The 22,546-nt window shown below is 40.9% G+C and overlaps 1 protein-coding gene across 5 annotated transcripts in view; it reads right to left on the bottom strand.

Moving 5' to 3' along the window:
* The window catches only part of LOC134349225 (uncharacterized), a 155,789-nt gene that overhangs the window by 77,026 nt on the left and 56,217 nt on the right, over positions 1-22,546 (bottom strand). For 4 of the 5 annotated variants that reach the window (XM_063053233.1, XM_063053232.1, XM_063053235.1 and 1 more), the window contains 4 exons: positions 14,598-14,670; positions 6,077-6,479; positions 3,581-3,698; positions 1,772-1,821 (listed from right to left, as the gene is read on the bottom strand). In XM_063053233.1, coding sequence (XP_062909303.1) covers positions 1,772-1,821; positions 3,581-3,698; positions 6,077-6,479; positions 14,598-14,670 — 644 coding nt within the window. The remainder of the gene's footprint in view (positions 1-1,771; positions 1,822-3,580; positions 3,699-6,076; positions 6,480-14,597; positions 14,671-22,546) is intronic. The other variant, XM_063053236.1, reaches the window with a different exon arrangement.

Below are 22,546 nucleotides of genomic sequence, written 5' to 3'. Positions count from 1 at the left end.
ATTGCCAAGGTTGACAAAAATGGAAGTAGGTTACATAATTTCAATCCTCCACCCTGGCATTCTTCCTCCATTCGGTTGGACGCTAATATCCGGGATTGTATACTAAAGATCTGACATATGACAAACATTATGCAACTCAAGGAAAGAATGGTTTGAGCAGATTATGCAGCAATTCCATTGTGGATCTGAAACTAATGGACATAGATTGAAATTCATAGAAGGTAGCTACAGAATGTCAGGAAATTTTCACACAGAGTGATTAATGATTGGAATGGGTATAAAATTGCTTATAGAGGCAAAGTCCTGGACCCATTTAAGACAGATTTGTATCCTGTAATCCAATAATTTCGGTTTCAATGTAGTCAATTAGCACGGGCCCAATGGGTTTCTTATCCTAAGTTATACTATGCACTTATCAAGCAGATACAGTCCAAGGTTATATTGTGAATTTTTACAATATTCACACTACCCTTCAGTTACAAGCCTTTTACGTTCTAAATGATGCAAGTACAAGTGTACTGAATTAGTGCGATTTGGACATTATGTCAATGTTCTGACGAGCCAGTTTGCCTGGAGAAATATTTGAATACTTGTGTCTGTCGGCGATTAACACTAACTCACTTTACACCTATGACTGTGTGGCTAAGCACAGCTCCATTCAAGTTTGCTGATGACACCGCTGTCGTAGGCTGAATCAAAGATGGTGACAAACCAGTATATAGGAGGGAGATTGAAAATCTGGCTGAGTGATGCCATAACAACAACCTCTTACTCAATGTCAGCAAGACCAAGGTGGTGATTATAGAATTCAGGAGGAGGAAACTGAAAGTCCATGAGCCAGTCCTCATCGGCGGATCAGAGGTGCAGAAGGTCAGCAACTTTAAGTTTCTTGATGTTATCATTTCGGAGGACCTGTCCTGGCCCCAGCACATAAGTACAATTATGAAGAAAGCACAGCGTTGCCTCTACTTCCTTAAGAGTTTGTGAAAATGTGGCATGATAACTAAAACTTTGACAAACTTCTATATATATGATGTGAAGGGTATATTGACTGGCTGCATCGCAGCTTGGTATGGAAACACCAATGCAGTTGAATGGAAAATCCTGCAACAAATAATGTATACAGTCCAGTCCATCATGGGTAAAGCCCTCCCTACCACACAGCACATCTACAGGAAGCATTGTCGCAGGAAAGCTGCATCCATTATCTGGGACCCCCGGGCACCCAAGTCAGGATCTCTTCTCACTGCCACCATCATGAAGAAGGTACAGGAGCCTCAGAACCCACACCACCAGGTTCAGGAACAGTTATTATCCCTCATCCATCAGGCTCTTGAACCAGAGGGGATAACTTCACTCAACTTCACTTACCCATCATTGAAATGCATTCACTTTCAAGGACTCTTCATGTAATATTCTCTATTTATCTATCTATCTATCTACGCATCTATCTATCTATTTATTTATTTACTTATTATTTCTTTATTTTTGTATTTGCATAGTTTGTTGTCTTTTGCACACTGGTGACCAAGTTGGTGTGGTCTTTCATTGATTCTATTATAGTTATTACTGTGCTATTGATTTATTGACCATGCCTGTCTACTTGAAAAGGACTGAGGCAGGACAGGAAGGATTAATATGCAGAACTAGAAATAAGTCTTTCAGATGAAGATGATATATGTTTGGGTATGCATTCTCAGAACTGATGGCTGACTGTTGTGAAATGCAATATGTTGGCCATCTGTTTATAAATAACTGAACAAATACATACCGAATCTTAGGTAGGCATGTATCCCCCAATGTCCTATTTTGTCTAGATCTCTGAAAAAAATGAAATATCAAGTTAATGGTAGTGTTGATTCCTAACACAATTTACTACTTTAAAGATCGTAGCAATTTTCAATAAAAATGGCATTTTGAATTGACTTAACTAACAGTGAGAATTTTGAATTAGTTCTGCTTCCTGAAGCATTGGTATCAGCATTTGCTTATATAATGAGTAGCTTCTGTTTTTGCCTACTTAATCTAAACTGATCCTAAATACTGTCAGGTCTGAGTGAAGAAAGAATCGAGCTGACCTTTTAGTTTTGTCTCTGTTCCTGTGGTGGGTGACTAATTTCAGTTCATCACTTAGAACACAAGTGGTTCTGCAGATGCTGAAAATCCAAAGTAACACACACAAAATGCTGGAACAACTCAGCACCTCAGGCAGCAATTATGGAAGGGAATAAAGAGTCGACATGTTGGGCTGTGGCCCTTCATCGGAACTGGAAAGGAAGGGGGAAGAAGCCAAAATAAGAAGCTGGGGAGAGAGGAAGAAGTACTTGGTAGAAGGTGATAGGTGAGTTCAGGTAGGGGGGAAAGTAAGTGCGTGGAGGACGTTTTTAGATAATATTTTGGAATGATAATAAACTGATTTCTCTAGCAACTGAAAGAAGCACTTGATTTTATTTGTCCTATTGCTCATTTCTAAATACCTGTTGCTCTATGTTTTCTCATATTATAGGTCTGCATTTGTTTCTGTGTATCCAGCAGTTTTTAATATTAACTTCTAAGGTTATTTTGGAACTTCTCCCAATATCTTTAAATCCATATAATTTTCTGCTCTCATAAAAGCCAGATGTTTATGCACACTTATTGAATTTGACATTGGCCTCATGGGAGAAGCCAAAAAGTAGTTGCCTCTCTGACTGAAGGCCCGTGATCAGTGATGTGCCGCAGGGTTCAGTGTTGGGTCTGTTGCTCTGTGTCAGCTATATCAAGGATATGAATGATAATGTGCCCAACTGAATCAGCAAATTTGTAAATGACACCAAGATTGGGGGTGTAGCGGACAGCAAGTAATGCTATCAAAGCTTGCAGAAGGATCTGGACTAGCTGGAAAAATGACTGAAAAACAGCAGATGAAATTTCGTGCAAACAGGAGTGAAGTGTTGCACTTTGAGAAGAGATACAAATGTAGAACATACACAGTGAATGGTGATGAACGGAGAGATCTGGGAAAACAGAGCCATAATTTCTTGAAAGTTGCATTACATTTGCACATTGGCCTTCGTAAATCAAGGTGTTTAGTACAAGAGTTAGGATGTTATGCTGAAGTTGTGTAAGATGTTACTAAGGCCAAATTAAGAGTATGTGTGTAATTCTAACTACAGGAAAGGTATCAATAAGATTGAAAGAGTACAGATAAAATTTACAAGGATGTTGTCATGACTTTGGAAACTGAATTATAGGGAAAGGTTGAATAGGCTAGGACTTTATTTCCTAAAGCATAGGAGAATAGAGGGGCTATGACAGAAGTATACAATATTATGATGGCTATAGAAAAGGTTAATGCAAGCAAGCTTTTTCCACTGAGTTTGGGTGAGACAAGAACTGGTGGATGTGGGTTTGAATGCAACATATAAGAGAAGTTTAGTTAAGATAAGTACCTGGATGTAAGGAGCATGAAGGGCTATGGTCCAAGCATGGGTTGATAGGGCTAGGCAGAATAATAGTTCAGCATTAACTAGATGGGCTGAAGGGCCCTTTTCTATGCTGTAATACTCTATGACACTATGACTAATATCACAACACTTACGTGGAGGCCATAATCTGAAACAGATGATTTTTCAGGCTCATAAGCAAAGACATTTGCTGGTTCAATATGATATCTGTGGGCATCAAATTTGCCATTTGGAAGTGACCTGCAGTTCCTGCTGAAAAATATTCAAATACATTTACTGCTCATTTCTCAGTCTGGAATTTCAATTCTGAAATGCATTTTGCAGTTTTGTTATTAAAACAGTATCCCGTTGAGCCTCTGGCACCCAACACAGTATGAGTTCATGCCAATAATTCACCATGTAATATATTTCCTTTCTTGATAGGTATTAAGGAAGGAGCCATGAGAGATGCTCAGTAAAGCCAGAAGTTCTGCCTCATTTCCAATTCCAAATATCCCAAATGGACAAGCAGCAGATTGACTTATTGGCAGGACCGGTGCTGGTCTTTAGCCTGCACCCACAAATGTGTTACAGAAAAGCAGCTTCCAGATAAAGCAAATCCATTCAGACAGAACTCAAAACTTCTCAAAGATTAAAATCAAGTGAAGAAAGAAGCATAATTCCATCATTTATAAGTTGGCTGGGCACTGATATTAGGTGGCCACTCAGTGGCTGTTTATTAGCTACTGGAGTAGAAAGCAATGTGCTCTTCCACTGCAGTAGAACATCCACTTCAAGGTTCGATGAAAGATGCTCTTCAGAGATGCTCAAATATCCACTGTTGTAACACGTGGATATTTGAGTTACTGTCGCCTTCCTGTCAGCTTGAAGCAGTCTATTCTGACCTCTCATTAACAAGGCATTTTCACTCATAGTACTACTGCTCACTGGATTTTGTTTTTTTCTGCCACTCAGCCTTCTCTGTAAACTCTAGAGCATGTTGTGCATAGAAATCCCAGGAGATCAGCAGCTTCTGAGATTCTTAAGACACACTATCTGGTAATCATTCCAATGTCAGAGCCACTTAGATCACATTTCTTCCCCATTCTGATGTTTGCTCTGAAAAATATATGAAGCATATTCCAACCAAACAGCTTTATCCCCATATTTATCTGTGCAGGAAAGCTCTTGCTCTGACATGAAAAGGCCAGTTCTTTATATAAGACATTATGTTGAGAGCATGTTCTGCATCAGGTCTTCCGTATGCGAAAAGTCCTATTGTTCTATAATTAGATGTTCACTGTCACTTGAACTTGTCAAAGGGGAAATGAATCATTTGACACTTGGTACTCCAATTCAAACTTGGATGCATTCTCACAAGAAAAAATGTGGAAAAGAGAATAAATCAGCACACCAGCTCTGAACGTTTGTGTGAATTGTTGAACCAGGAAGTGTAGTTATGGTTACGATCAACTAATAATATTTATTATTTATGATCTGAAGGCTATAACGGCAGCCAAGTTTTGTTGGCATGTCCTCTCCAAATCTTTTCCGAAGAACTGGGAAAACATTTTTAATTAACACTGACCAAATACACTTGTTCTCCACTAAAACTACGTCACAAAGAAACAGAAGGTGCTTTATGAACTATAAACAGGATATGTAAGTAACAGGAAGTCAAACAGATCAAGCAATCAACAATCTTCTTCCCTACCGTATATCCCTACAGAAATAGAGCACAACTGCTTCAAACTCATGGAGCCATTCCCCAGCAGATGTTTAGTTTGAGACTTCAGGCGTATACTTGTGTCACTTTATTAGATACACCTATACAGCTGTTCTTTTAATGCTAATAACTAATCAGCCTGTCATGTGGCAGCAACTCAATGCAAAAAAGCATGCAGGTGTGTTGGTCAGGAGTTCAGTTCTTGTTCAGACCAAACATCCGAATGGGGAAGAAATAGGATCTAAGTGATTTTGTCCTGTGGAATGATTGTTGGTGTCAGACTGGGTGGTTTGAGTATCTCAGAAACTTCTCATCTCCTAGGATTTTCACGCACAGTAATCTCTAGAGTTTACAGAGAATAGTGGGTGGTTCAGAAAACACAGTAGAACATCCACAGAACAGCATTCCCATTGGTTAAAACAACTTGTTAATGAGAGATCAGAGGAGAATGATCAAACTGGTTTAAGCTGACAAGAAGGTGACAGAAACTCAGATACGGTAACCATGCGTTACCAGTGGTGTGCAGAAGAGCATCTCTGAACGCACAACTTTTGAACCTTGAAGTGGATGGCTTCAGTGGTCTTCTGCTACAAACATACACTCAGTGGCCACTTTATTAGCTACAGGGGGCACTGAGTGTAATTTATTATAATCTTTCTCTCATTGCAGCCTTGGCCTCAGCAACAAACCTCATCAACCTATCTCCCGTAAAGCACCACTATGCTGTAAAATGTTGAGATATGTATCATTGTGGTGGAGATTTATACCTCTTTTTTTATAGAGACTTGCATTCTTGACCCTGGAGGATTCACATTTATTTCATTAAACTGATGCACTTAAGTCTTTGAATTAGCCCAACCAGTTTCAAATATTTAAATTTCTCTTATCCAATGAGTTGTTCAATGCGAAAGCGTATAAAACTTACTCTTCTGGATTGGCTGTGGCAAAGAAATATGAATGAAGTTCTTTTGCTGGCAATGAATTGGGAGGTATTTCCTTGGGCTTTGTACACTGACAGCCTCTTAGAGAGATGCAGTTTTGGCTATCACAAGGATTGGCTGATAAGGGGTTGGAAGCACTTTGTTCTCTTTCAGGCCGTGGATACTGTGACTGAATGCTACCATTTTGTTTTTCATGCTCAGAATCCCGATGTGGTACGGACAAAGAAGGACACTTTATTGTGTAGTTTTCCTTTACTGTTGAATTGTAGGACAACGGTCTTGTTAATTGTGATCTTGATATATTAACTGTGCCAGAGCCAGAAGAGGGCTGTTTTGTTGGATTAGCTTCCCACTTGGTGTCAATATTAGAAGACAATCTATAATTATCTATAAAACAGAAAAAGTAACTCATGAAACTGCCTGTTGTAAAATTTCCAAATACTTCTTCATCACAATCAAAAATATTAAATATGGAAAAAACAATTATCGGATAAGTTACTTCAAATAAGATAAACAGTCCATTTTAAATGAAATCATTTTTGTTTTCCATGTTTTCAAATGTAGGTAGATAAAAAACATAGCTGTAATTACAATAACATTACTCAAAATTAAAGCAAGCAGAAGGGATTTTTACTTTGTATGTTCAGAGTTCTGTACAGTTTACCTTGAAGAAAATCATAAAACCTATGTGTGATGATAAATGTAGAAACTACATGGGTATTAGCTTAGCATTCACGTAGCATTTGATTTTTATACAGTCCATGATTGAACTGAAGCATAAAGTTGATTGTGAAATATGATCAGTGCTTTCCTGTGTAATCTGTCATGAATATGACTTCAGTGCAAGTGGCATGGCTTTGCTTAGAGACCCTCACCCTGCGACTATGACACCATCTGACACATAACACAGGTTCATTGCTATTGGTGCAAAAATGAAATGAATGAATTTCAGTTGGAAAACAGGACAGAAAAGAAAGAACAGGTTCACACTGGAATTCCCTGAGGGTCTGTTTCAATTCTGATACTGGAGAAATTACTGTGCAGGACAAAATGTAGTCAGCTTCAGTGATTCGATGGTCTATTCTAGATTTTGTTTTAGCGTTTTATAGCTGGATCCTACTTCTATTTAGGGACTGGCATAGACATACACAATCTTGTCTCCAGGTGGTCTCGTGATCACAATATCCAATAAAATGCTGGAAAAGCTGGGTATCTGCTCTAAAGTTGATCTGGCAATATTAAATTTAGGCTTTCTGAAGCTTCACTGCGACCTCAAGCATAAGTTCCTGTCTGAGAGATCCTGTTCCATACACGACTCCTGACATTACAAATGTCTAATGCGAGTAACATACCAAGGACCTGTGAACAGCGCCATTCACTTGCGTAATTTTACATGTGCATGAAAATCATTCCCCTGCAGCCCAGGACAGAACAAGTATGGGTTCACCTCAGCTATTGCTTGGTGTGCAGAAAATAAAGGATTACATTCACAAGCAAGCCTGGGCTTTGAAATTTCAAAACACTATAACCAGTCAACAGCAGATGTAGTTGAAAAATAAATCTGTGCCAACAATGATCTCACTAGTTATAGCAGGAGATACAAAGGGCAGGCTCCAGAAGATTGAATAGTTCAGGTAAAATCATGTCCACACTTTTAACAAATAAGGAGCTATAACTACAGTGCAATAGATAAAATATTCTAGAACTTATAATTGCATACTGCATATCATATTTTCATTCTCTTTTGCTTTTTATCACATACACACACATAAAATAATGAGTGTGTGTCTTCAGGCTCCTGTAATTCCTCTCTGCTGGTAGTAATGAGAAGAGGGCATGTTCTGAGTGGTAGTGGTCTTAAATAGTGGATGTCGCCTTTTTGAGGCTTTGCCTTTTGAGGATATCCTCATTGGTGGGGAGGGTCTGCCGAGAGGATCATCAGGGTCTTCCTCCTCCCTATTTGTTGTATTTACCAGAAGTTTTGTATATGAAGGATCCAAAGTATTGTTTAAGATCTCTACCAGCCATCCCACAATCTCTTTGACTCACTACAGTCAGGAAGAAGGTACAGGAGCATCAGGACTAGAACCGTCAGACTGGGTAACAGCCTTCTCCCCTTAGGCTGTGACACTAATGAATACCTTGCTGCCATCAAGGTCTCGTCACTAGGACAGAGAGCTTTTGCTGCTTCCTGTGCTGCACTTTACTACATGTATTTTGGATTACATTTTGTTAATATATTTATAGTATGAACCCGGGGGGTTTAAACTAGATTTGCAGGGGGAGGGGAACCAGACTATTAGAGCAGATAGTGAGGTGGAGGAGGATAAAAGTCATGCGAGAACTGCAAGTATAGTGCATGGAGTAAAGTCAGATCTAACATATAAAGAGGCTTTAAGGAAAGAGAAGCAGAATAAACGGTGTGAAGGTAGTAAGGCTAAAGTGCATGTACTTCAACGCAAGAAGCATCAGGAACAAAGGTGATGAACTGAGAGCTTGGATACATACATTGAATTATGATGTCGTGGCCATTACAGAGACTTGGCTGGCACCAGGGCAGGAATGGATTCTCAATATTCCTGGATTTCAGTGCTTTAAAAGGGATAGAGAGGGGGGAAAAGGGGGCGGAGGGGTGGCATTACTGGTCAGGGATACTATTTCAGCGACAGAAAGGGTGTGTAATGTAGCATGATCCTCTTTTGAGTCAGTATGGGCAGAAGTCAGGAACAGGAAGGGAGCAGTTACTCTATTGGGAGTATTCTAAAGGCCCCCTGGTAGCAGCAGAGATACCGAGGAGCAGATTGGGAGGCAGATTTTGGAAAGGTGCAAAAATAACAAGGTTGTTATCATGGGTGACTTTAACTTCCCTAATATTGACGGGCACCTGATTAGTTCCAATGGTTTAGATGGGGCAGAGTTTGTTAAGTGTGTCCAGGATGGATTCCTGTCACAGTATGTTGACAGGCCGACTAGGGGGAATGCCATACTAGATCTAGTATTAAGTAACGAAGCGGGTCAGGTCATAGATCTCTCAGTAGGTGAACATCTGGGGGACAATGACCACCGCCCCCTGGCCTTTAACATTATCATGGAAAAGGATATAATCAGAGAGGACAGGAACGTTTTTAATTGGGGAAGGGCAAATTATGAGGCTATAAGGCTAGAACTTGCGGGTGTGAATTGGGATGATGTTTTTGCAGGGAAATGTACTATGGACATGTGGTCGATGTTTAGGGATCTCTTGCAGGATGTTAGGAATAAGTTTGTCCCGGTGAGGAAGGTAAAGAATAGTAGGGTGAAGGAACCATGGGTGCCAATCTAGTCAGGTGGAAGAAGGCAGCATACATGAGGATTAGGAAGCAAGGATCAGATGGGTCTATTGAGGAATATAGGGTAGCAAGAAAGGAGCTTAAGAAGGGGCAGAGGAGGGCAAGAAGGAGGCATGAGAAGGCCTTGGCGAGTAGGGTAAAGGAAAACCCCAAGGCATTCTTCAATTATGTGAAGAACAAAAGGATGACAGGAGTGAAGATAGGACCGATTAGAGATAAAGGTAGAAAGATGTGCCTGGAGGCTGTGGACGTGAAAGAGGTCTTCAATGAATATTTCTCTTCGGTATTCACCAATGAGAGGGAACTTGATGACGGTGAGGACAATATGAATGAGGTTGATGTTTTGGAGCATGTTGATATTAAGGGAGAGGAGGTGTTGAAGTTATTAAAATACATTAGGACGGATAAGTCCCCAGGGCTTGATGGAATATTCCCCAGGCTGCTCCACGAGGCGAGAGAAGAGATTGCTGAACCTCTGGCTAGGATCTTTATGTCCTCGTTGTCCATGGGAATGATACTGGAGGATTGGAGGGAGGTGAATGTTGTCCCCTTGTTCAAAAAAGGTAGTAGGGATAGTCCGGGTAATTATAGACCAGTGAACCTTACATCTGTGGTGGGAAAGCTGTTGGAAAAGATTCTTAGAGATAGGATCTCTGGGCATTTAGAGAATCATGGTCTGATCAGGAACAGTCAGCATGGCTTTGTGAAGGGCAGATTGTGTCTAACAAGCCTGATAGAGTTCTTTGAGGAGGTGACCAGGCATATAGATGAGAGTAGTACAGTGGATGTAATCTACATGAATTTTAGTAAGGCATTTGACAAGTTTCCACACGGTAGGCTTATTCAGAAAGACAGAAGGCCTGGGATCCAGGGAAGTTTGGCCAGGTGGATTCAGAATTGGCCTGCCTGCAGAAGGCAGAGGGTGGTGGTGGAGGGAGTACATTCAGATTGGAGGATTGTGACTACTGGTGTCCCACAAGGATCTGTTCTGGGACCTCTACTTTTCGTGATTTTTATTAACGACCTGGATGTTGGGGTAGAAGGGTGGGTTGGCAAGTTTGCAGACGACACAAAGGTTGGTGGAGTTGTGGATAGTGTAGAGGATTGTCGAAGATTGCAGAGAGACATTGATAGGATGTGGAAGTGGGCAGATAAGAGGCAGATGGAGTTCAACCCGGAGAAGTGTGAGGTGGTACATCTTGGAAGGACAAACTCCAAGGCAGAGTATAAAGTAAATGGCAGGATACTTGGTAGTGTGGAGGAGCAAAGGAATCTGGGGGTACATGTCCACAAATCCCTGAAAGTTGCCTCACAGGTAGGTAGGGTAGTTAAGAAAGCTTATGGAGTGTTGGCTTTCGTAAGTCGAGTTTAAGAGTTGTGGGATAATGATGCAGCTCTATAAAACTCTGGTTAGGCCACACTTGGAGTACTGTGTCCAGTTCTGGTCGCCTCACTTTCAGAAGGATTTGGAAGCATTGGAAAGGGTACAGAGGCGATTTACCAGGATGCTGCCTGGTTTAGAGAGTATGCATTATGATCAGAGATTAAGGGAGCTAGGGCTTTACTTCTGGAGAGAAGGAGAATGAGAGGAGACATGATAGAGGTATACAAGATATTAAGAGGAATAGATAGAGTGGACAGCCAGCGCCTCTTCCCCAGGGCACCACTGGTTGGTGCGTGGAATGCATTGCCTGAGTCAGTCGTGGAGGCAGATACACTAGTGAAATTTAAGAAACTACTAGACATGTATATGGAGGAATTTAAGGTGGGGGGTTATATGACAGGGAGGGTTTAAGGGTCGGCACAACATTGTGGGCCAAAGAGCCTGTACTGTGCTGTACTATTCTATGTTCTATGTTATAAATATTACAAAATAGCTTTATGTGTTGTGTGTGATATATATTGTGTGGGTTCACTGTGGTCCAGAGGAACATTGTTTCCTTTGATTGTATGTATGTATAGTCAGATGACAATAAACTTGAACTAGTGCCCATGATATTGCTGTCTGGGTTTACAACACTCTGCAACTTTATTGAGCCTGTTTGGTAGCCCCTCTATACCAGACTGAGGTGCAACTAGCTGGAATGTTCTCCATAGAAATTTACAGGAGTCTTTGGTGACATACCAAATCACCTCAAACTCCTAATGAAATATTGTATAGCCTCTGGTGTGCCCTCTTTGTTGGATTGGTATGTCAGGCCCAGGATAGGTCCAAGATGTTAACCCCCAGGAAACCTTCCGACCTTCATGCCTTCATCCAAATGTCAAGAGCAGAACAGATCTGGTGAGCTGAGAATGCTCCAGGTGATCTTTTTGTCATTTAAGCTCTGAACAGAACACAATCTATCAGCACCAGTTCTAAACAACATGATTGAATTGCCACTTTGAACAGACTTGTTGAGTTGTTAATACTGAATAACACTGTCTTTCTTGAAGCAATATTTTTACATTACTTAATAATTACATATTTCTTAATAAAGGCAAGATGAAAACTGTTCCTTTATACCCTAAATATTAATTTTCCAGATCAAATGGAAAATCACAGCTATTTTTTTTGTGGGAACGTTTTTCAAACAAAACAGTGACACAGAATCCTCTTTGTGTTTATAGTTCTTGACTTTACATAACTTTGCTAAAATATAATTAGAAACACCAGAAAGGGAAAAAATGCAAAGGCATGTTGTTTAGAAAACCATGAACCAAAGAATAGATCTCTCACAAATGTCTGGATAGTGCCTAGCGATAGCTGTAGTTAAATCAAAATAATGCTGGATGTAATGATTCATAAGAATGTTCCATTCTAAGTGTATTATGGGTGAAAACAATAGATCTCTGATCTATTTAATAATCAGAATAAAAGCAGTTGTGCTCCACCCTTTGTGATAAGTCATGCCTATTTAAGATGTGAGAAGAACAGGCAGCATTGATAACTATAAAGGAAGACCTCCCAGATAAGAGATCAGAGCTCATATTCCAACCTCGACTGACATCCACACCTTGATGTTTCCAAACTGATCAATCATGGCTGATAGAAGAATGGGGACGGGGCTGTGTGTGTGTGGGGGGGGGGGGTGCAGCTGGCAATCAAAGTAGTAATAGAAAAGCTATGTTGATATCAAAGGAGGAAAGCATTAACTTTACAATTCTCTAATGCTTGGCGAGATCAGGCTTACTGTATATAAACCACGGGGTGATGAAATTATTTGCTCATTTGAGGCTCACAGAGTAAACGGCATTGGTTATTTAGTTTTGGGAAATATCACTGAAGACTATGATCTTACTCTTAGTAAGAAGCTTTTGATAGCAATGAAACTAGGGCTACTTCAGATTTTCCCTTCGTCCTAGCCCAGGGGCTCCGAGATTGTCTACAAAGACCAACTGCTGTATTGGCTGAAAACACACAAATTAATAGAAATAAATGTAACATATTAAGAAATGCCTATTTGCCAGGACCAGTCATTTATCAGTCCTGAGTTTGAAAAGTAATGGACAAGAATTTTACAAAACTCTGTGCCATAATTCTCCAAGTTTCTCTTAATTTTGTAACTGTTCCTATACATAGAAAAGTGGTGTATGTCCTTAACCACTACAATAAAACTGGGAAGAAACTGTGGAGCTGTTTATCATTTAGCTTAATTTCTTTTGGCAGGAAATTACTCGTGTCTGATTTAAGGACAGAGTGCCTGGTTATTCTGAAAATTTTCAGTTAATTAAGAAAAGTCAGCATGGGTTTGTAAAATGGCCCTACAATCTGACTGAACATTTTAAAGAAGTGATTCAAACTGTGATGAGGTAAATGCTTGGTAATGTTATTTAAAATGGCACCGGAATGGGCAGCAAGATATAACAAACAGATTTAATGCAGGAAAATGTGAGATTGTTAACATTCGGCCTAAAATGAACAGAGCGTAGTACTTTTTGAATAATGAAAACACAGAAGCAGTGAGGTCCAAAGAGACTTAGGAGTCCACATACAAAGGCAGTTAAAATGTCAGATACAGAAAAGAATGTTAAGGTAATTTGAGCTCTAGTCTTTATGCTTTGGAGACAGGAAAATACCCTGCTAGAAGTCTTGATTATACTACACCTAGTAAACTGAGCAGCTCCAAACAGCACACTTTCAGGAGAACATTTTATAATGTTGAAGAGATCAAATGGAAATTTCAATAATGTTTGCTAGAATTTAAAAGGTTCAGGGATTATTAATCAAAGTTTTTTTAATACACAAGGGATTCTGCATATGTTAGGAATCCAGAGTAATGCACACAAATCTAGTGTCTCCACTGATTTCCTCGAGCATTTTGTGTGTGTTAATCAAAGTTTTTAAGAAGTATGTTTCAAGGAGAAACTTTCAGAGCTATGGGTTAAGTGGACAAAGTTGACTTATTCAAGGTGAATTTTTCAGGAGTAAAAGTTAGGAATCACTTTTACATTCTTTAGGTGGTAGAAGTTCTTAACATTCTTCTGCAAATGGCAGTTGACATTAAATGTGCTGCTAATTTCACATTGCAGACAGGGAAAGAATGAAAGAAATTAGATCTTGGTGTAGATCAACCAAATGGCAGAAAGGTTCATGGAGCTAAACTTTCTGCAATTATGCCCATGTTCCGAACCATATCCATGATGCAAATCAACGTAGGAATCTTAAGGGTACAAAGCCCCGAATCAGGGACGACAGAAAACCAATAAATAAGAACTATTACATTATGCAGAGGCATAATTGGCATGTTCCACTAGAGTTTATTCTCTAGTCTTGCTGTAGGTGATTTTAGCAAGCAATGTTTAAATTATTAAGATTCACTTCTTTAAATGAAATCAATAATGGAAATAATGATTACATTTTCCAAATGAGTACTAAAACAACACTTTGTTCTTTAATATACTTTCTCGGCTGGCATAATACACTCAGTATTGTACAGCCACATTAATACTCCTAATAAACTTAAAAATCATTTTCAGCTCTTTAAATTTTCCAATAAAACAGAAGAATGGTTATCTTGAAAGGGTGATTTATTCAATAAATAAATAGGAAGCTTGGAGTTCAGTGATAGGATATAAACATTCCTTTGTTACATTTTAAAATGGGACTTTTTCCAAATATTCTACAGAATACTGGAATTCATTTGCATTATAGATTAATTCTCTGTAAACATGAGGAGAATAAAATGTTATTTACCTGCCTTTGGAATGCTATGATCACTTTTAAGAATTGAACTGTACAAAGTCTTTGATCCATCTTCAGTTGGAACCTGAAATGGATTGTGAATATTGATTAGAAATCATCTGGCAACTTTCTCTGGTAATAAAAGATATACAAGTATACAGACAGTGGCCACATTATTAGGTATCTTCTGTACTTGTCATATGGCGGTGGCTGGGAATGGACCCAAGTGCAAGACACAGACACTGAGGTACTAGGGACAGGACTAGGATACAGGGTGAGTGCAAGGACATGGACACGAAAACCGGGAACCCGGAACAGGACTGGATAAGAGAGCTAGGATCCCGGGCTTGGACTCCGAGCCAGAGACTGGACAAGGACCCAGTACCTGGGTCTTGCCTCTGGCTTGGACCCCAGAACTAGGCAAGAACGAGGCTTGGCTGGCTGGCAGGCAGGACGAGGCTGGAGTCTACAGGCTTGAGGCTAGAGGCTAGAGACTTGAGGCGAGGCTTGGCAGGAGGCAGGAGGCTGGAGTCTTCAGGCTTGAGGCTAGAGACTAGAGGCAAGGCTTGGCAGGAGGTTGGAGGCTAGACACTTGAGGTGAGGCTTGGCGGGAGGCAGGAGGCTGGAGTCTTCAGGCTTGAGGCTAGAGGCTAGAGACGAGGCTTGGCAGGAGGCTGGAGGCTAGACACGAGGCGAGGCTTGGCAGGAGGCAGGAGGCTGGAGTCTTCAGGCTTGAGGCTAGAGAATAGATGAGAGGCTTCGCAGGAGGAAGAAGGCTAGAGCCTTCAGGCTTGAGGCTAAAGGCTAGAGACAAGGCTTGGCAGGAGGCAGGAGGCTGGAGTGTTCAGGCTTGAGGCTAGAGGCTAGAGACGAGGCTTGGCAGGAGGTAGAAGGCTAGCGTCTTCAGGCTTGAGGTCAGAGGCTAGAGGCTTGGCTGGAGACTGAAGGCTGGAGGCTACTCCTGGGCAGGGCGTGGATCTCCACCCGAAGGAGGCAAGGGACAGGAAGGGACAGAACCAACCGCAGGTAATGGCAAGACAGCCTGGCTTACCTGATGGAGGCAAGGGTTAGGAAGGGACAGAACAAACCATAGGTAATGGAAATATGGCCTGGCTTACCCAACGGAGGCAAGGGACAGGAAGGGACAGAACCAACCACAGGAAACAGCAATACCGCCTGACTTACCCGACGGAGACAAGGGACAGGAAGGGAGCTAGGTACGCGGTGGCTCCAGGACAAGACTGCAGGCGAGATGAAGCAAGAGTTACCAGCAAGACAAGGCAAGGCTTCAGGCAATGCAAGGCGAAACGAGAACTTCAGGCGAGGCGAGCGTTACCGGCAAGACAAGACAAGGCTTCAGGCGAGGAAACAGAAAGCAGAGGAAGGGATACAAGGAGTAAGGACAAGAACAATCCAGCAGCCATGCCCTGGTATCTGGAGGTATTTATGCAGCCAGCCCCAACGAGCATCAGCTGCCTCAATTAGAGCTCAACAAGAACAGAAACAGGATAGACAGGAAAACCTGGAGCAAGAGTCGATAGACCGGATCGTGAACCGGAATACGGACTTCACGGACCGGACCATGACAGTACCAAATAAAGTGGCCACTGAGTGTATGTTCATGGTCTTCTGTTGCTGTAGCCCATCCACCTCAAGCTTCATCATGTTGTGTATGTTTCGAGATGCTCTTCTGCACACCACTATGGTAACTTATGATTACTTGCATTACTGTTATTTTGAACCAGTCTGGTCATTGTCCTCTGACTTCTCTCATTAACAAAGTGTTTTTGCCTACAGAACTGCCACTCACTGAATTATTTTTTTTGTTTTTTGCACCATTCTCTGTAAACTCCAGAGACTGTTGTGCATGATCAACAGTTTCCGAGATAGTCAGACCACCCTGTCTTCACCAATAATGATTCCACTGTCACAGTTACATATCACATTTCTTCTCAACTCTGATGTTTGGTCGAACAAAATCTGAATTCCTTCACCACGTCTGCATGATTTTATGCATTGAGATGCTGTCACATGATTGGCTGATTAGATATTTGAATTAAAGAGCAAGTGTACCTTACAAAGTGGCCACAGAGTGTATATCGTAAGGGCCCAGTCGATATCTGTGAGATCGTCACAGGTTTATGATATTTTATTAATGAAGTCAGTGAAGAATTTGATTCAGCAGCTTATTAGTCATTTCATAAGGTGACATATTTAATAAGCAGGTAAGGTAACATACTGAAAGATCCTAAAGCTGGATGATAGCAAGAGAGTATAGAGTAGAAACAAAACCGTTCATTTATCACATCCAGTTTACTGTTTCCCCCCGACTCCTATCTTATATTTCTCTTTCAATCAATTCCTTTTAGCAGGAAAAAACAATGAAAATACAATACTTTGTCTTAGTAATTATTCTTGGCCAGGAATAGTCTGTTAAGATGGGATACAATAAGTGGCCAACCACTTCATGTTTGGTGAGGTTCTACTGTCTGCTGCTGACTGGTTATATGCCATGGGTTTCCTTAGTAATTTTTGATTTGGACACAACAAAGAAATTTGGGGATCAGGGCCAAGGCATCAAGTGTCAAGAGGTATTTGAAAAGGTCATAATTAACAATGTTTGGGGTAGGGTGGTAGGGAATGATTTTGGTTGTTGTTGTTGTGTAGCTCGGGAGAACTGAGTTATGACTGGTTGGAGGCATAAGCCATGGAAGAAGTCAGAATCATGATTGGACTGAATAAGATATCAAGCAACTCAAAGGAGACCAGCACTGAAGGATTATTAGATGATCTAAAAAGGAGTTGCCTAACCATGTCCAAAGCAACAAGTCCAACACCAGACTCCATGGGCTAGGGCCTGGGAAAGAGGTCCACCGTAGGACTTAATGAAGAAGACCACACATTCATTTTGAAAACTGCTTCTCAATAAGTGGTTTGATTGGTTAAAACCGATTTTTACTGAAAAGGCATTCAAATATGTATTGATTGCTGTTAGAATCTGAGAGGTATGTCCAAGGGCCCATATGCAGGGAAAAGTCAGAAGCAATTTGCAGATGGAAATGTTGGGAGTCGAACTAATCCATGAAAAATGACTCATAAATGTTTTCCACAGAACTGTCAGTAAAAGGTAAGTATGTTTTGAACAAATATACTTCACCTCTCCCTTCTTTAAACCCTATCAACTCTAATTATAAAACTGCTTTTCAAAACTTTCCTTTAGTAGCTGCAGGATTCCAAGTGCCTTAGAGACGTTACATAAAAATTGAACTTTATTTTTAAAAAAGCTGTTAATCTGGCCACGTTTATCCTTTTTCATGCTGGATCATGGGTTATTCTAGAAAAGAAAAGTGACATCTTACTTCTAAATAGTTCATTAAATCCTTTTCTCTTTTTTCCTCACCTTAGAGTCAAGGAGTCAAGAAGTTTAATGGCACTAAAACAGGCCTTTTGGCCCAACTCATCCATACCGTCCAAGATGTACTTCTGTGCTAGTCCCATTTGTGTGCATTTGGTCCACAGTCCTCTCAGTATTTTCTTTCCATGTACCTTTATAAATGTCTTTTAAACATTATACTGTAATTGTAATCTTCACCTCCAACAAGTGAGGACTCATGGATTTTTTTGTCACTAAGTCAGAGGACATCCATTCATCTGTATCCGTAGGGCTTATCACCTTCCATTAACCATTGTTTCTTTGAATCTAATAATCTCCAACCCAAGTTCTTTATCAAATTTGTCATCAGTCATCTCTTCAATCTCTTTCCCTGCTCTTAATTTATCCCGTGATTTGTTACGGTTACTTATGCACTGAATTAAATCATCTTCACAATCTTCCTACTCCATCCATAAATCATCCTGTCTTCTTGCATCTGCAATTTTCTCTCTGTAACTCTGCTGCCTGTTTGGGAGGGTGCAGATGAAATGCCAAGTGGACTGCTTGGGTGGCCAAGTCTGTAATTGATAATTCCACCAGTTGCCATGCATTAAGGTATCATCTGCGTAGCACATCGAAACCTCACTGCTTCACCAAAAAAAATGGTATGGGTGTAAACATGTTTGCAGAATTCATTACTGTTGCATTTTGTCATTATCCAACTGCAATATTAGATTGAATTGGTCTGTCAATAGCTATGGAATCCCATTCAACACGGAAATGAACTCCTGGCATCATCTTCAACATCATAAATATTAATCTCATTAGCATTGAAATCTGTGCATATAGATCCCGAAACAGTTTTTCATCATTTATTCATTAACAAAATATCCATTTAAATTTGCCAAAAATATGCCACTCTGAATCAAAGAATGTTTTAGCACATAAGGAGACCATCTGATATATTGACTATATACTAGTTCGTTCAAAGAGCACAGTCTGCCCACTTCCCTAACCTGCTGGAAAATCTCTTGACACTTTTGGCACTACTTTAGCAGTAAAAATATTACTAAGAATTTATAAACATAACCTGTGGAAATTTATGTTATTACTGTATGTTGTATGAATGTAATTTGCAATAATTTGAACACCGCATTTATTAAGGTTAACATATCCTCTCGGACTTCTCCTGCTGAGCAATATGCCATGCCTTTCTTTTCAAGAGACTGAAATATAAATACCATCATCAATGAAACATAACCGATAAAGAGTCTATCCAACCAAAGAGATCAGCTCATCAATGAGATTCCTTCTATAAAGCAAAAATTATCCCCAGAAGAATTTTAACTGCTGATATGAGCTGCAAAAGCAAATGATTTAATAAGACATGTGATGATTTCATATTGATCCTGACTAGTATACTGATGTTGCAAAGTACTATGGTTGTTTTGAATTTTACATTAAAGGATGTGGTAAAGAATAATGCTAAAATGAGTTAAGTATCACATTAACTCAGAGTGACCAAGAACACTCTGTTACGCAATGCAATAACACACTGAACTTTATGTGGAAGATTTTCATATCATTATAAAACAAATTGTTATCAGATAGATATAGAACATTGTGTTAGCCACAAAATTCAAGTAGATCAAATTTAAGATGCGTACTTGTAAGGACATTTAATAAGGTTATTTCATAAGAAAGGAAATCATTCTAAACATGCTGTGATTATTGAGAATGTTAAACACTCCAGCACAAGAAATATCAGATGGGGTGCCGAACTGAGCCAGGTGCTGATGAACACCCGAGACACGTCTGTGACTGTTGTCGATGCTAGGGGCGTAACCTTTGGCCACCAGTGGTACGGTCCACCATGGTAAGGGGTGAATGCAACCACAGGAAGGAGAAAAAGGACCATGAAGGTCCACATTGACGTGGTCAAACTGTCGCTGAGGGACCTCAAAAGATGCCAGTGGCACCTGAACATGGCAGTTAATTTTTGCCCGCTGGCACTCCACACAGGCTGCAGTCTAATCAAGCATTTCCTTTCGAAGGCTGTGCCACACGAACATTAGTGCAACACGTTTCTGTGAGGTCTTCTGGCCGGGATGTGAGGGGACGTGTGTTGAGTCAAAAGCAGTCATCCTCCAGTTTGCGGGCATGATGTGGCGAGGGCAACCAGTTGAGATATCGTACAGGAGAGAAACCCCAGCTTCCCCGAACTTAATATCAGCCAACCACAGGCCCGTGACAACTGCTCGGTAAGCCTGGGCCTCTGGGTCAGAAGCTTGGTCGGCTATTATGCCGGCATATTCAACCTCTATGTATATGGCCTCAATGGCTGGCCGTGAGTGGCAATCAGTCAAGGCATTATATTTTCTCTTGATATGTTGTACATCAGCTGTGAATTCAGATATGTAGGCTAGGTGGTGTTTTGCCTCCGGGATCAATAAAGTATGACTATGACAATGACTATGACTATGTTGTTGCTGTGGTCAACAAACGCTGTGAAATGGCGACCCTCTAAAAGACAACAAAAATGATAGACAGCCAGAGAGAGACTGAGGAGCTCAAGGTCAAACATGCTGTATTTCCTTTCGAGGGGATGGAGCTGGCATCTGAGGAAGACACGCAGCTGTCAGATGCCTCCGACCAACTGTTCGTGCACAGCACCCACAGCATAATTTGAGGCATCAGTAGTAATGACTATGGGTGTGTTGGGGAGTGGGTGTGCCAGTAGGGTCATATTAGACTGAGCTCATTGGTATCATCAAATGCCCTGGTCAGGTCCACTGACCGGTCAAGGGCTTGGAAAAGGGTATTGCTTTTAAGCGTACTATACTGGGGGAGCACAAGTTCAGCTCGTGGAATGAAGCAGTGATAGAAATTCACCATGCCTAAAAACTCCTGTAGCTTTTCAGTAGTGTGGGGTGGTGAGAAATCCATAATAGTGGCTACTTTTGATGGGAGAGGTTTCACACCTTCTGTGGAGATATGATGGCTGAGGAAGTCAATGGTTGACCACCCAAATTGTCATTTAGCAGGGTTAATAACCAATTCATGTTTGCTTAAGTGCTCAAAAGGTGTGTGGAGGTGGGATAAGTGTTTGAATTTGGATGCACTGGCGATAAGTATGTCATCCAGGAAAACAAAAAGCAAGCCCAAGTCTTTTAATACAGAGTCCCATCAGCCGTTGGAAAGTCTCTCCTGCATTTTTCAGCCTAAAAGACATGCACAAATATTCAAAAGAGGCCAAAAGGGATTATCACAGCAGAGAGTCACCCATCATGTCCTGTAAGTCTGGATCTTGCCGCTGTTGGCAGCCTCCAGTGAGGTTTCATCACTCTTTACCTTCTCATTAATAGGCAATGCTGGCAGCACACTCACTTGAGCACCAGTGTGTCCAATACATAGAAATATATGGTGTTGACAGTAGAGATTTATTGTAGCGCGAATTGAGCCTCTACTTGCATGAACCAAGTGTCACCCTGAAAGTGTGTCCATAATGAACAGTAGATGATTCTGGCAGCAAGAATCCATAGTGCTCACAGACCTCTGATGTCCCGATGTGCTGGCACTGTCATAGCTGCAAGGTGGTTGGGATTTCCTAGCATTCCTACCAAAGTGATCATGGTAAAAGAACAGGTCTGACATTGTCTATTTCATAGCTGTGGGCATCCTTATGCTGGGGGTCTTGCTGACCAGGCTTATTGTGGTAGAGAAAGGAGGAGGAATGATGCACCATTCCTTCGCTGAGTATCGACTATCAGCTATCTTAGCATTAGTGAGGGCTATGCAGACTTGATCTGGCATTTGCTACATGAAGAGTTCTTTAAAAATAAAACAATGATGGTGATTTCCCTGGAGAGACACCATGTGATCCATTAGCTCGAAGGCTTAGCATCGCTGAGACCAGGCAAAGAAGGCAACTGTTTGGCGTGCTCAGACTCCGATGAACCAAAAGGCTGTAAAATGTATATTTTTAGTATTTACAGTATTTTGTTCAGCCAGTTATTCTAGTAGACTCACCACTTTCACAGCCGTGGAGTTGCTGTGTAATGCTACTACATAGAAATATTTGATGATGTCGGCAGAGATATCTTGAAGCGTGAATTGAGCCTCCACGTGTACAAATGAAGCGACGGCATTTTGCTCCCAAAACTCCAGTAGTTTCAAAGCAACTGCACTGGCCCACATGTTCAATAACTTTGGAATTGTACTAGAGCCCTCAGGGTCACCAATGTGCTGAAGGGTTTCGCAAATCGGTAGAGGTGTTTTATGTTTTATGTTTTAGGTGTATGAGATGATGAGAGGCATTGATCATTTGGATAGCCAGAGGCTTTTCCCAGCACTGAAATGGCTAACACAACGTTGCACAGTTTTAAAGTGCTTGGAAGTAGGCACAAAGGGGATATTGGGGTAAGTTTCTCACACAGGGATTGGTGGGTGCATGGAATGCACTGCCAGCGATGGTGGTGGAGGCAGATGCAATAGGGTCTTTTAAGAGACTTTTAGATGGGTACATGGAGCTTAAAAAAATAGAGGGCTATGCAGTAGGGAAATTCTGGGCAGTTTCTAGTGTAGGTTA

This window comes from Mobula hypostoma, chromosome 7, assembly GCF_963921235.1.
Source record: "Mobula hypostoma chromosome 7, sMobHyp1.1, whole genome shotgun sequence".
NCBI classification, from domain to species: domain Eukaryota; kingdom Metazoa; phylum Chordata; class Chondrichthyes; order Myliobatiformes; family Myliobatidae; genus Mobula; species Mobula hypostoma.
The sequence above is the reverse complement of the archived record's forward strand: the minus strand, read 5'-3'. Positions and strand labels throughout refer to the sequence as shown.